At 45.4% G+C, this 16,050-nt stretch overlaps 1 protein-coding gene across 3 annotated transcripts in view; it reads left to right on the forward strand.

The window, feature by feature from the left end:
- Positions 1–14: 14 nt before the first annotated feature.
- The window catches only part of st6gal1 (ST6 beta-galactosamide alpha-2,6-sialyltranferase 1), a 16,364-nt gene continuing 328 nt past the window's right edge, over positions 15–16,050 (forward strand). The window contains exons 1-9 of one of the 3 annotated variants that reach the window (XR_003977399.1): positions 17–507; positions 8,647–8,853; positions 9,227–9,592; positions 10,770–11,034; positions 11,470–11,567; positions 12,753–12,854; positions 13,486–13,660; positions 14,251–14,585; positions 14,712–16,050. The exon at positions 14,712–16,050 is cut by the window's right edge and continues 328 nt beyond it. Coding sequence is in view for 2 of the 3 variants with exons in the window: in XM_030362096.1 (XP_030217956.1) it covers positions 496–507; positions 8,647–8,853; positions 9,227–9,592; positions 10,770–11,034; positions 11,470–11,567; positions 12,753–12,854; positions 13,486–13,660; positions 14,251–14,514; positions 14,566–14,573 (1,497 nt within the window). In the remaining variant the exon portion in view is untranslated. Of the gene's footprint in view, positions 508–8,646; positions 8,854–9,226; positions 9,593–10,769; positions 11,035–11,469; positions 11,568–12,752; positions 12,855–13,430; positions 13,661–14,250 lie in introns of those variants that run through there. The other 2 variants (XM_030362096.1, XM_030362097.1) reach the window with 2 other exon arrangements.

Below are 16,050 nucleotides of genomic sequence, written 5' to 3' on the forward strand. Positions count from 1 at the left end.
TGCGCAGCTCTTCCTGCGGACAGAGCTGACTGCGCAGCTCCTTCTGCTGACAGAGCTCACTAAAGAGCACTCGAGAAGGAGGAGGAGGAGGAGGAGGCTGGTCGCAGACCAAATAGTCCTTAGGGTCAACAACACACCGACCATTTCATTTTGAATGTCGCCGGCCACGACAGCCTCAAAACGATGATGATGTCGTCGAGTGTCGCGGGTCGGTTACCACGGCGGTGTCCTGCCATCGACGAATGTCTTCCTGTCAGAGGGGCATCAGACAGACCGGTGGTCTGTTCATCGGGATAGATTATATCGTATATGCTTGTATTACAGTCTGGCTAGCCTCCATCTTCGAGTCAATCTGGCCACGTTAAAATATCGAACTATCTAGTCCTGTCCTGAAAGCTTGGAGTCGGTGAGATGAGGAGGCGAGTGGTATAGAGCAGGTAGGAGAATCACTAAGCAACGTCACCAACAAAGCCAGCGCTATCTGGAGGGATCACCATGGTCTACAAGGTAAGAATCAGTGCTGGGGACAGCGGTTTCTACTCCCCTTTTTTAAAACTAATTTCAAGGGATTTTGTTAATATCATTTTATTATTATTTAAATATGCAAATAAGCACTGTTATTCCCATTCTTCAGAATGTAAGGCCTTTATGTGTACTTTGGGCTAATGTTTTTTTATCTGGGATACCCTGTGTTTTCAGGATACCTTAAGCTCTGACCTTAAACCAAACTTTAGAGTTCATGAGCTATCCACAAGAGGTCTTGATTCACAAGCATCCCAGCCTTGTCTCAATTGAGGTGATGAGCTAATATTGTACCATTGTAATTTAGCATCATTATTCATATTTCAGTAACCTAGGAGTAAACAATTAAAGGAGCTATTGTTGAACAAAACCTGTGTGCATTAACAAGGTCAAATTAAAAGTGCCCCCCAGCTCACACACCCCTCAGGGTCCTTCGTTGGGAACCTCTGCATTACGCAACACTCTCATTTGGTCACAGAAACGTCCTGCATGGTGTGAGAAGTGCTGATAAGTCTGGTTGTTTCATAAAACAACTCTTATCTGCGACTGCAAGCCCGACAAAAATTCCACACTGAAAAATATTTGATAAACAATAAAGGTCACAGAACACAATGCCTCGAGAGGCGTTGTGTTATCTGACCTTTATCGTTTATCAAATATTTTTTAAGAGGTTGTTTTATACAAGGTCCAGACTTACAAGGTCCAGGTCAACAACAAGGTTGTTGTTGACCTTGTGAGGAGAAGGAAAGTACAACTTTCCTTCTCCTCTTCCATTGTGCCATCATATTCCACTCTGTCTCTCTATTATCTCTCTTACTATCCCTTTCACGTACACATACACATGGAGACACGGACACACGGACACACACACACACACACACACACACACACACACACACACACACACACACACACACACACACACACACACACACACACACACACACACACACACACTAATATGTAATAGTAATGAGAGAGAGAGAGAGAGAGAGAGAGAGAGAGAGAGAGAGAGAGAGAGAGAGAGAGAGAGGGAGAGAAAGAGAGAGAGAAAGAGAGAGAGAGAGAGAGAGAGAGAGAGAGAGAGAGAGAGAGAGAGAGAGAGAGAGAGAGAGAGAGAGAGAGAGTAAAGGATTAAAGATGAGACTAAAGCAGACATTACTGACCATCTGTTCACAGTTCATATTTTAGCTCTGTGTTTGGGGGGGGGGGGTAGGAGTTAGAGTTTGGTGCGTTCAGGTCTTTATGGATCAAACTTGATCCATGTGGGGTAAATTAAGTCACCACAGTTAATATCTTACATCACACACATTTTGTAATGTTTTACAAAATCTATTTTGCAATGTTCTCAGGGTCCAAAATGAACACTTGCCAACTGCCAACGCAAAATAGATTTGATTCAGAGTTAAATATTATAATTGCTTGGCCGGTAAAAAGGTGACTTTTGTCTTCCTGAGATGGAAAGTTTTGAAACGTCTGATGCATTGTGCTTGATTGTTGAGTCCTTAGGCAGGTATTACTGCCACATCAGCCAACGCTTTGGATAAAAATCCCTTTTCCTTTTGTTATTATACTAATACCCATACGTGTTAACGACTTGGCAATTTGTTAGTTGAGTAGGGGATCAGAAAGTCCTTGATGCACGATGTATAATGACACATGGGATACTCATTAATAATCCAATCACAGGTTAACATGTGTATTAACCTGTGCATAATCGCAGTGCTTTGCAGCCATACACTGTTGTTTTTGTTCCCTGCCTTATAAATACCCTTCAATGAGTGCCTGTGGTTGCAGATGGATATCGGTGCTTGAAACATCTGGGAACACAAGATAAGTTCATTCATTATATTGTCAGCTCAAAACCGGGGACCTGCAAGAGCCATGGTTTTTGTTTGACACAGCTAAGCATTTGGTGCCTGCTAGACTTAGAATAGACTCAGAATGGACCCATCGAGATAGAGGTACACTGATGAGGAGAGTGATGCACTGAGGCTGGTCCCAGGGAGTCAGACAGGGACCTCAGCTCACTCTTCCCAGTGGATGTGCTGACTCTAGGACCCAAATTAATTGATTTCGTTGTAATTATCTAATTTTTCTGAGGTCGCTTTTTACTCAATTCAAATTAAGAATCTGAACTACAAAGTTTGTAAGCAATCAATTCTGCTCCACATTCAATATTTTCCAAAAATGAGGATGATATAGCTTTAACTGTAGCGTCAACTGAAGCAACTACTGCTAACGGAGAAACGTTTAATCTATCACTCAGCGCCTGGTCCTACCAGACTCTCGTACTTCATTTCATTTGCACAGAGAGTCTGGACCTACTCAATTGACAAACGTTAACTCACTTGAAGGCGGGTGTCTGTTAAGTTTAAAACTATCGGATCTACCCAGTGCCATTCTCGATCTGCCATAACCAATCGCTAACGTTTGGCCGGGAATCACTTTGCGCGCAGGCTGTAAACAAACCAAACACCGTGTGTGAAGATGTCCGTCAATGAGAGCTGACTTTAACGTCATTGTTCTCAGCCACTCCCTCTGTTCCCTGATTGGACGCAGAACATTTGGACGGAGAAAACCCACTAACATACCGCAGACCCAAATTTAGCGGAAGTACTTAGGCGGGCGGAGCCAGGCTACCCTATTCAGTGGCTTATTCGTGTTCAGTGTTGTCAGGTACTCTTGTATTTATCTCATAAGAAGATCATGGTGGGCATGTTTCTCGGTCCATTGGATTGTCAGAATGTTCTTGTCATACTAAATTCTGATCGGTTGGGCAAACTGTGGTTTTTGGGGGTGGGTGGGGGGGTGATTTGTAGTCTACCAGACAGAGTTAGCTCAGTGCACTGTGGCATATTTAGTTAATCTGGAGATACCCTGCATGCAGGAGGGGGGTTCTGACTTCTGATAGATTGCACCCCACTGGAAACGGTATCTCTGTGACTCAATCCCTCTAAATACACAAACAGCATTTACGCATCAAAACCCACGGGGTATAGGCCTGCCTTTGGCTGCATTTGAATGGGGATTGCTGATTTCTCTGCAAGGAGTTTGTATTGTTATATACAGGGAAGTCAAGCGTTGTGTAAAGACTCAAGGTCAGGAGGTGTCTTCACGGAAAGTTGCTGACTTGTTTGTGAAATATATCCTATTAAACATTGACGATATAGTTTTTCCTTTACATACAACATTACCGTCCCTGACCACCGCCATGTCCTTCATGCTTGCTGTTATCCAGCTTGTCAGTAGGTACAGTCGGTATTAACAGCAGATTGAAAGGAATCAGAGTGTTTTTCCACTGCGGACCACGTTGGTTGAATTAGTCAGTGTTGAGGGTTGGTTTCACGTTACCTTGTTACCTAAAGGAGGAGTATGAGAACAGGATGAAGGTGTAACATATTTATCAACTAAAACTGGGGGTCATAATAAGGGATCTGGCAGGGAGAGGAGTGAGGGCACGGAAAAGGTGTCTTCAACCAACAGTGTGGGTCAGAGAAGGCACTCTGGCAGGGAGGGGGAAATATCATGAAACAAAACCATATCTAACAAATAATACAGTCCTCAACAATGCCCCTGCTCACAGGAAGTCCCTTCTAGGAGATCTTCCAGTGCAGTCTTCCTGGGAGGAGGAGGATGTAGCTCTGCTTCTGCTGTGTAGGCTGCACTGCTGCAGTGGGGGCACTGGTACCTGCCTCTCTCTCGTCTGCTTCCTGCACAGGGAAGTTGGTTTGTTTACTGCAGAGAAAGAAATAACCAAGCCAATCCAACCCCGGTATCAAGCGATTTCGTGCTCATAGTCACGGAAATGAATCTATTGACTCGTGTCCTAGAGCCCGATTGTCTGACTTTTACTGTGTGAAACGGAACAAATTGTAAACCCGTGCATTTTGGAAGAACGTGCTTCTCTGACTTTTTCGTGTCACACGGATGGACATTTAAACCAATGTATTTCAATTGGGAGATTTTCATGTACCTCAGAGGGGGGGCTGCGCAGGTAGTACAGTGCACCCTCTAGTTAGTATCGGATCGTATAGTGTAGTATAGTAGTTATGTGTGAGTCAAAACCAAAAAAGCAACAACAGGTAAATACATTGTGGATACTCCGATTTTTTACGATTTTTACAGCAGACCTCTAAAACTTAAACTAACCATGTTCCCTTAAACCCAGTCTCACGCCAACGTCCATGTTCCTTGCATGACATGATGAGCTTCCAGCTCCCACTCCGTCAGCCTCTTCCACAACATCAGCATGCTGGCCCCACTTTGCGTTTGGTTTGAAGAACCAAGCGAACAATTTCCCAGCCGGCGGCGATCCCTGGAGTTGTGATGTGATGTCACTCTGTGGCCCTGGAGGTCCAGCCGTCGGTTGTGTTTGATGGCTATCTGCCTCTTTAAGACCCTGAAACACCTTTGGTTTCCCTGAAGAGCTCTGGCCTCAGCGTGGGGCTGCCTGTGCATGTGATGGGATGCAGTACAGTGTTTCCCCTATATGCACCTAGCAGTGGCGGTACGCCGCTGCTGAAATATGACCGCCGTTGCTGAATTTCTTTTTTTTAACTAGAGAAGAGGAGAGCTTCATATTAACGGAGGAACTTCCGCAGATTCAGAGTTTGCGGTTCAATAGATCATCACATCCTGCCCCCAGTGTGTCAACAGCGGAAAATGGGCTCTTATCCTTTGCCATGAAAACACTAAAGCTCCTCGTAAACTCCTTGGCCCTGTCACTGGTCAGGGTGAGTGGATGCAAATCTGCTTGTCAGCCTGATGTGTCCTCTTGGCAATGTGCACGCTGGCGATGGTGAATTGGGTTAGGGTTTGGGTGAACTCACTATGGTGCAACACGCTAACATGTTGCATTCTGTAACATATTGCATTCGGTAACGTGTTGCATGCTGTAACATGGTACATGCTTTAACTTGTGACAGGCTGTATAATGTCACAGCATGAAACATGTTGCATGCTGAAACATGTTGTTGAAATTGGTTTATAAAGATCTTTTGCTGATCCACGATGCATGGTTACACCCCTACTGGATAGTAAATAACAAACATCCCTATCTTTTGCCCTCCGTGACTACGCATCATCATACTCGTTAGAATTTACAAAAGTAAAAGTTCTAGTTTTCCACCGGAGACGTAAGAGAGCTGAGATTCTGCTGGTGACCATTAATTGCATTGAGTAGTGTACTAGTATCTAGTAGTAGTAGGTTGGTAGGTAGTAGGTAGGTAGGTAGGTAGGTAGGTAGGTAGGTAGGTAGGTAGGTAGGTAGGTAGGTAGGTAGGTAGGTAGGTAGGTAGGTAGGTAGGTAGGTAGGTAGGTAGGTAGTAGGTAGGTAGCATCCACACAAGCTGCATTTCCTTTTTTCCTGCGGGACTGGGCTGTCCCCCCCCACAGATTGTTTTGGTGCTGCATCCTTCCTGTATCCTGTTATGATCTCATAGTAAGCGAACAATGTATTCACACTGAATTGTTCAAACAAATTTGCTAGGGTCTCTCTCTCTCTCTCTCTCTCTCTCTCTCTCTCTCTCTCTCTCTCTCTCTCTCTCTCTCTCTCTCTCTCTCTCTCTCTCTCTCTCTCTCTCTCTCTCTCTCTCTCTCTCTCTCTCTCTCTCTCTCTCTCTCTCTCTCTCTCTACAGCATCATAGAAGAACTTCTAGCAGGTCAGGAAAACCTGTTTGACAAGAGATGATGGTAGCAGAGAATATAAAGAGACATTTAAGAATTACCAATTGTCATTTTATCACACATATAGGGCTGTCAACGAATATTCGAAGTTCGAATATTCGTTCGAAATGTATCCAAAAACGCGAATTCGAACGTGAAAATTAATATTCGAATGTGAAAAAACACTCCCGCGGTACAAGCGCCTCTATCTGCTTTGTGAATGAGCCTCTGTCTGTTCGCGATGTCCCTCATAATATTCGAATGTGAAAAAACACTCCCGCGGTACAAGTGTAACAGACTAGTATTGTGAAGAGCGAATGTGTTTTATCCCCTCGGGGTTTCCGTACTTGGATATAGGTATTCCAGCTCGGCTATGACATTCAATAAGCATCCGAAGTAGAGCTCAGGGAGCTAGTAGTCTGGCTGGTGAAAGCTGCTATAACGCAATGTTCTCGGCAAAGTCCGAGACCGCTTTTTTTTCATGAATCCGAACGGTGCGTAGTGCGAAGTGCCCTTTCGCTGGCATGGTGGAAGACGTAGGCGACATGCATATCTTTCTTTATCGATTTTAATAGGCCTTCTCGATAAATGGTAACTTGGTAAGCAAAGCAAGGAACGTTACCACTAGCATACTTTGTAACATTCAGAAGCGGGCGTCTTCTTCAGATTACTATAGTTTGCGCGCTTGCCGGTGTGGTGGTGAAATGCAAGCGATACAAAGTTGTGGCTTTTCATGATTAGGCCTCCACGTTACTGGGCTGTTTATAGGATATATATATATCCCGCTAATTTGAACCATGGTTTTGTCGCATTATTGACATATTGACGGCAACTGCGTAAAATAGGCAACCAGATATTCGAATAGTTCGAATTCGTGATTTTTTTCCAAACGAACATTCGAATGTCATTTTTGAGCAATTTTGACAGCCCTAGTATGTTTCTTCACATAAACCTTTAAACACACCCATATTGGATTCCTTCATGTGATTTCATCACATGAAGTAGTCATCACCTCAGTAAACAATAAATGAATTGAAAGATTACAATAAATTCAATGGCAAATATTGCAAATTAAACAAATTATTTCTTGTAGGTATTTTGTGCTAAAATTCAAAGTATCTCATCTGTATTTACAATACAGCTTGATTCTGCATCTCTTGTTACAGCTCATTAGTCCATGTCAATGTTTACTGTTGCTATGGCAACAAGAGACTGCTGACGTTAGCAGCTGTTAGCTAGTTTAGCTGCTAATCATCTGAACAATAATAACCCATAATATCACAATTCGGCATATTTAAACAAAATCAACCACAACTACCAACAGTCAAAGCACTTCAACTCTGGGCTAATATGTTGTCACAAGTATGCAGTTAATTAGGTCACATCACATTCAATGTAAAATCATTTTCTACTTTGTATTGGATATACATATATGTATATCCAATACAAAGTAGAAAATGATTTTCTACTTTGTATACATATACATATATGTAAGGTCAGCCCAAGGCTAACGTTACTTAGCATATGCCTTCACTCGCTCGTCTCCCGGCGCAGCAGCACCTGCTGGGGTGTTGACCCCGGCACCAAATAGGTCTGTCAATTTTGAACATTTAGCAGCTTCCACCTCCAGAGACTTCAGCTTTTTAAGTGGCAGTTTTTCAGCGCCACCCGGGCGTTTCTTACGCTTATCCATTTTCAGCTCCGTCCCGACTCCCGCGACTCTGGCCCTGACAATGACAATAGACAATGACAAACATAGACCAATAATATGTGTCGATGCTGGCCACCCACTGCTAGCCCTCTGTAGCCCAATGGCCTGCCTAATTGGAGGGAATTTAGAGAGAGAGAAAAAAACAAAACATAGCAGACCGGACCGGCCCACATTGGGTCAACGGCCCACCGGGACGATGCCCGGTATGCCAGATAGCCAGTCCGACCCTGGCGGCAGCCGATGTCAACATCTCTGGCTCCAGGATCATCTCCCTCCCTGTTCTGCTTCTCTCTCTTTGTCTCCTCATCTCCCTCCCTGGTTCGGCTCCTCTCTCTTTGTCTCCTCATCTGCAAGCTGCTCTCCTCATTTTGCCTCCACATGTTATTCTGCCAACTCAAGACATTCTCTGTTCAGTGTTCCTTGTCTGTTCTTTCTCTATTCAATGCTTTCATTCCCAGCATCACATTCTCAAAACTCATTTGTACAATGTTTACAGCAGCTTTTTTTGCATTCAAGTCTTTTACTTTGTTAATTGTGATTATAAATAGACGAGAATTATCCATAATCTTTCTGACCACCAAAACATGACAATGATGCCAATGTGATCGCCAATGAGAGAGCACTCATGTAAAGCGTTTTACACACCAAGCAGAGGAAGCACAACGGATGTTTGCATTTGCGCTGTTTGAATGTTGATCTGGGCCTACGGTCTGACCTGCCACTACTCTCTCGTCACGCTCTCCCAGATGACCGGGGCAGCGATAGACCGGGTCAGCCTGCTGTGGCGGATGAGACGGCGGGCCCGCCGCGGGGCCTTCTGCATGGGCTTCTTCTGCATCTCCATGGCACTGCTCTACGCCCTTTGTGCAGAGAACAGTGTGCCCGTGACCGACGCCATCTTTGGAGTGCGCGCACGCACCCGGGCCCAGCCACGCACGCACTCTGTCGTCAAGGTGCACCTCCTTTACTGATGTCTTTACAGATCTACTTTACAGTTGGTCATTACAGTCTTAACAGCCTTTACAGTCTTAACAACTGTCTTAACAACAGCCTTTACAGCATTTACAGTCTTAAAAGTTTCTAAACATGGTCTTTCAAGTTCTTTCAACATTCTTAACACATTGTTTTTACGTCCCACAATGTGTCACAAACGTCTAAAGCTTTGCAGTTTTGGAAAAAGATTTGAGATCAATGACCCATGGGAGGTCAAAGACCCTTAAGAAGACAGTATCCTATGACAACCTCACCTCTTAAAGAACTGAGTATGCTTTTGAGCGCCTGTATCTGTGTCTGTTTGTCAACCTCTGACCTCATCGTCTCTGACAGGTCCTGCGAGGAGGGACGAAGCCCCTCTACGCTGATCCACAGAAGCTCCCAGGCGTCGTCCCCGGCATCCCGAACCGACCAATCCCTGTGCTCTCCTCCACCAACCACACCCAGGAAGTGAAGGAGGCCGCCTCGAAGAAGAAAGCCAAAGCGCGGGAGTCCGGCTTTTTTGCGTGGCTGCTGCCGCGCCCCTTCAGGCGAGCGCTGGAGACCCTGTTCGGAGGCCGGCGTCGCGGAGAGATGAGCGGGACGGTGGGAGACACAGAGTTCTTCAAAGCCCACGGCAGCATGGGCGAGGTGTGGGACGAGGAGATGTCCAGCAGCATGCTTGGCAGCCGGCTGAGGAAGGTGGTCCAGAACTATCAGGTGATGTTTCTCATGTTATCATGTCCTGGTAATGACATGGCTATGCCCCAAATCGGCTGATTGTTCCCTACACAGTGGAGCTTACATAGGACACTATTTAGGGAATAAGTGGATGGGAATTCCGACGCTAGTTATATGCCGAAAATGGCAGGACATGTCCTGGTTGTATAAACAAGCCTTCAAGGGTTAGAGTTAGGGTTAATCCGTTACAGCTTATTTGTAATAAGGAACATCTTTGTGCAGGACTGTTGACATGGGACAACACAAAATAATATTGCCATAAGTCTTGTGCGTTTAGGCCGACCGGACCGTCCAGATGGATCCGATGGATCCGGTGCCCGAAAACACACTTCTCTGAAACCAGGTCCCAGGGTGGATTCAAATGAAAACTGACGCCTGAAACGCAATCGATGACGTCATCGACCCCCCCCACCAGCGTGGCGACGTTGTAGCTTAAAATACAGCCCCTTGGCTAATTTAATTACTAACTGTACATTAAAAAGTATTTCTGCTCAATTTAACAGGTTTAATCTCCTCCTCGACTGAATGTTTGTATACAGCGCGCCGGCTGGATGCGCGCAGTCTTGATGTACTCCACTTTTTTTTGCGGAGCGCATCGAGCGTATTTGCAATGAGTCCGTCTTTATGGAGATGTTCCTGACACGCATCAGAGGAAAACGGAGGGGAAAAGATAGTTTTCGCCCGTATGGACGGGGCCTGAGTCATGCAATGAAAAGCGCAAATACATAAAAAATAAGTATCCAATCACATTGACTGTCAGCAAACCGGATGGCATGGATTTGAGGAATGTGTACGGAATGTTGCTTGAGAGGAGAGACGAACATCTCTAACAGCAGCTCATCCTCTGCTACAGGGTTAGATGATCCTCTCTAACAGCAGCTCATCCTCTGCTCCAGGGTTAGATGATCCCCTCTAACAGCAGCTCATCCTCTCCTCCAGGGTTAGATGATCCTCTCTAACAGCAGCTCATCCTCTCCTCCGGGGTTAGATGATCCTCTCTAACAGCTGCTCATCCTCTCCCCCAGTGTTAGATGATCCTCTCTAACAGCAGCTCATCCTCTGCTCCAGGGTTAGATGATCCCCTCTAACAGCAGCTCATCCTCTCCAGGGTTAGATGATCCTCTCTAACAGCAGCTCATCCTCTCTCCCTCTCCAGGCCATGAACAAGTACGGAGTGGAGAACACCGGGCCGGGCGGCGTCGCCAGCAGGCCCAAGCTCAGCGGCCCGGAGCTTCTGTGCCATCTAAAGAGTCAGGTACAGGTCTTGACCTTGACCCCCGACCTCCAGCCCTTCGCCTCACTGAGCTGGGCCTCCCAACTGCCTGACAAAGCGGTGACCTCTGAACTCGGCCCATACAAGAGCTGCGCTGTTGTGTCGTCGGCTGGCTCACTCCGCAACTCCGGGCTTGGCAAAGAGATAGGCAAGATATAATTTTATATTCATATCACATTATTTTACATGATGGCGATTATGACGCATTAATAACGGCAAATACTCACTGCCATTCTGGGACTAGTACTACTACAAACTTCTCCTTTATTTGAATTTGAATGATATAATAATTGTATCTTCCTAGCAAATAGCAGCTGTACAAATGATGGGGAAATATCCAGCTTGTCCACAGATTTATTGAGTTATTTAGTAAGTGAATGTATCACAATGTTATGAAACGTCCATATTTTCTGTGTAACAATTCTTATTCAAACAACATTTTATGGGACAGTGCACTTCTTTCCCTAAGTAGAGCTATCATTGGTTTTCTCCAGACCTAATGTGTGAGTTTCCAATCCTTTCTTAAGGGGCACCGTTATACTTGCTTTGTTGAAAGTGACAGCGTTGTACCCTCTGCTCTCAGACTCTCACGATGCGGTGCTACGGTTCAACGCCGCGCCAACATCTGGCTATGAGAAGGACGTGGGCTCCAAAACTACAATCCGCCTCATCAACTCACAAGTAACTGCTCTTCAAATTTGGATATTTGGTGTATTTGATGATTCAACAGGGCAGGACAATATGAAAAAACATATCAGATTCTAGTGCGTTTTTTAAACAGTACATATAACCATGTAACCATTTTCCCATTGTAGTCCACAGGAGTATAACTGGGGGCACTATTCCATGAATAGACTCAATTCTAGTCTTTCATGATGCTTACCAGCTTGGAAGTATTGAGCTCAAATCAGACATATTATTAATAGCTGCACACTATAAGTGGGAAGAGGATCATACATTTAATCCACTGCCCCACTAATGCTGCACTTTACAGTACCGTTTTTTATCAAGAAGAGATTACTTTCTCTGAACTGTAAAATAGGAAATTAAGCTGCTAGACTTAAATCAGTGAGTGTAACAGAATGTGATGAATGAAATACTTCAGGGCCTTATTTGATTTGAACAGCTTTTCCTTCTGACAATTCCGTGTCCATTTGGTCTTTTATTATCACATGGTTGATTGGAGATTTAGTTTTTGACCAAAAGATAGATATTTGATAGAATATGAAAGAACATTTAAATGATATTACAGGACACACTAAGGAAAATCAGCATCTCAAATAATGAATTGAGTCAAAGTTCATCAGAAAGGCCTACGCACCTATCCACAACTGAATGCATTGTGCCTACGGTACTGCATTCATTTTTTTTTTTCCATGTTGGCTTATACTTATCTACGTTTCATTGACATTCTCCTTGATGCAGGACAATAGACCCTTTTCACAGAGGTATCACTCATGACTGTCACTTATTATTATTTTTTTTTAACTTTGCCTTTATTTTCTATTTTAATACTAAAATGCCTTTTTAACTTTCAATTTTACTAATTTCTTTGCATATGTTTTCTTTTACTTATCTATTATTTTATTTTATTGTATGACAATGTTTATATGTGAAGCACTTTGAGTCTTCCTGCTTGTTGCCTTGCCTTGCCTATTGTGGGCTTTGTCCTCTTATGAACCAGGGCCCGGGTAGTGGACTTACCCTCACTAGTTAGGTCTACTTCCCGTGCCCTGATACGTAAAAGGATCAGACCCACAGCTATTGCTAAGAGTTCTCCTACGATGCTGCCTCGTGAAAAGGCTGTATCGGCCCGGTCACCAGATGTTGTTTCTAATGAGCCAGTGACCGATTGTTGGTGATTAGGTGATGGCGTCTGATGACCATCGCTTCCTGTCCAGTTCCCTGTACAGCGAGGGTGCTCTGGTGGGCTGGGATCCAGCCCCCTTCTCTGCTAACCTCTCCCAGGTAAGGCCTGCTGCCAGGGAAAGGGGGGTGATGTTGTTAGTATCATGTATCATATTTTGAAACCACCACAGTAGTATGGGACGGAACCTACGCACAAACCCTGTGAGAATGTGTGATGGTGTATGTGTTGGATTTTGACAATGTGTGCTTGGTTCTAGACACAACGCAACACCTTTTGTCCGAGCCGTACGCTGCAATGCATTACAAACTAATTGACCTCTTGTGAACTTCTTCCAGTATCACCGGCCTTAGTGGAACAGAGGGGCAGGTTTAGCCTCGCTCCCTCCACGCCCTCAGGCCAAGGCATGTCGACTAAGGGCTGGTTTTGTGATCCTTTAATCAGAGGTGTTCCCAGTGCCATCCAAAGAACACCGTCGTCCTAAAAAAGCCGCGATTACAATTACAAACCGTGTCGAGGTGTTCGTTTTTGTGATATACTAAACATTTATTACTTCTGAACCCATTTATCATTGTTTATTGTGTGTCCTTTAATATGGCGTGTGACTTCCTAAACATTTGCAAATGCTGCAAAAGTTATGCAAATGCAATTAATTTGAATACAATTCTCCTTTCAAGGGCATAAACGTGATCCTAGTAAGTGGAAACGTTTCGAAGTGCTATTTCTCTTTAGTGGTACAACAGGACCGACTACCCCATCTTCGCTCAGTACCAGAGGTACCGGAGGCTCCACCCACTCCAGCCCTTCTACATTCTCCATCCACGCTTTGAGTGGCAGCTCTGGCAGCAAATCCAAGACAACATGGCAGAGCCCATCCAGAAGAACCCGCCCTCCTCCGGCCTGCTTGGTACATAACCCTCTCATCGTCAGACCAGTGCTTATAAACATACAGATTGTGCTCGGATGTGTTTGAGCTTGACCATGGGTTCATATCATGCTCACTAGCAAAGGCCTGATGCCTACTTCATGTTAATAAACACTTGTCACTTCATTTAAAGGAATTGTCCGCTTGTCTGAAGATATTTAGTTTGTTTTGTTTGTTTAATCCAAAAGCTTTACAACAACTGTTTATCCAGACACTCTGCCTGGTCATGATGTGTGTGTGTGTGTGTGTGTGTCCAGGCACTGTGGTCATGATGTGTGTGTGTGTGTGTGTGTGTGTGTGTGTGTGTGTGTGTCCAGGCATGGTGCCCATGATGTGTGTGTGTCTGTCCAGGCACTGTGGTCATGATGTGCGTGTGTGTGTGTGTGTGTGTGTCAGGCACTGTGGTCATGATGTGTGTGTGTCCAGGCACTGTGGTCATGATGTGTGTGTGTGTGTGTGTGTCCAGGCACTGTGGTCATGATGTGTGTGTGTCCAGGCATTGTGGTCATGATGTGTGTGTGTGTGTGTCCAGGCACGGTGCTCATGATGTGTGTGTGTGTTTGTGTGTCCAGGCACGGTGCTCATGATGTCCCTGTGCGAGGTGGTGCATGTGTACGAGTTCCTGCCGTCCCGCCGTAAGACGGAGCTGTGCCACTACTACCAGCGGTTCTACGACGCGGCGTGCACGCTGGGCGCCTACCACCCGCTGCTCTACGAGAAGAACCTGGTGAAGCGCATCAACCAGGGCACCGACCGGGACATCTTCACCTACGGGCGGGTCACACTGCCAGGCTTCAGCACCCTGAACTGCACCCTGGCTCCGGGGAAGGCCCCGGGTCCCTGAAGGCTCCTGAAGGCCCCAGGTCCCGGGCTCCTGAAGGCCCCAGGTCCCTGAAGGCTCCTGAAGGCCCCAGGTCCCGGGCTCCTGAAGGCCCCAGGTCCCTGAAGGCTCCTGAAGGCCCCAGGTCCCGGGCTCCTGAAGGCCCCAGGTCCCGGGCTCCTGAAGGCCCCAGGTCCCTGAAGGCTCCTGAAGGCCCCTGAAGGCCCCAGGCCACCTACACACACACACACACACACACACACAAACATGAGTGCACACATACACACACAAACATACGGGCACACATACACAGATAAGCGCACACATACACTTACACAAACACACATATTCACACACACATATTTGCACACAGACACACACTCCAGGGCTCCAGACTGCGGAGCCCCCCACAGTTCTCCTAGGGAAAATAAGTTAGTCTGGAGCCCTGCACTCACACACACACACATATACACACACAAACACACACATAAATGCACACAAACATACACACACACAGGCATACACACACACACACACACACACACACACACACACACACACACACACACACACACACACACACACATATACGCACACAGACAAACACGCACGACAACAAAACAACATCCATACTAATCACTTCAGAACATGTATGCACTTTTTCTGGAATAACACATGCTCTCGCAAATGTACACGTGTGGGTGTGTGCGTGTATGTGTGTGTGAACCAACTGCAGAATCAAATGCATGAGTAAAAACGTCATCGTTTTACCGCAATGGACAAACAATTTAAACAAAATGGTTAGGAGCGACGCACCTTCAAGCCTCTGCAACAGCAAAGGGAAAGATGTACCGTCACTGTTTTAATGTTCACTGTGTTGTGTGTCGCCACATTTCCAACATGGGAAGAGACCCACATAGCAGACGATGACAGACACTTTACAATCACTTTACAATCTATTGATTAAATGTGCCTGCTCTTTCACATACAAAAGCTGAGGAAACGATTCACATTCACATTGCAACGTGTAAATAAACTGTCATGTGTTATACGTCCACTATGGGCGCTGAAGAGCTGCTCGCCGTCGCTACAACCTTGATTTTCTGAAATGAATGTCTGCATGTCAGCCCGTAGTTACTGAATTAGGTCAAGAAATCTACTGAAATGAACCCTGCAGCCTCATCCCGATGTGACTAGTTTTAGAAACGTAACCTACATATGTAATACAAAGAGCGCCGTGAGCAGAAGAAGAGCCCTGACCTGCTCCTCAGAACTGCTTGGGATCTGAAAGGGATCTGAAAGCACAAGAACAACGGGAGGATAAAAAAAGGGTTTCCTACTATCAGAAAATTTCCATTTTCTTAAATCATTTTTAGTACAATGTGATTATTATGCTGCATGGTATTTATCCCAACGTATTGCACTGGTGGAGACGAGGAGAGTGAGGTAGTGATATGTTGGACTGGAGAGGGCCTTATTGTATTATACTATATATATTAGGCTCTTTTATGTCTCCATGTGCATTCCTCGTGTTGGGTGACCTCAATTGCAA

The sequence above is a fragment of the Gadus morhua genome, chromosome 7 (genome assembly GCF_902167405.1).
Source record: "Gadus morhua chromosome 7, gadMor3.0, whole genome shotgun sequence".
Taxonomy (NCBI): Eukaryota; Metazoa; Chordata; class Actinopteri; order Gadiformes; family Gadidae; genus Gadus; species Gadus morhua.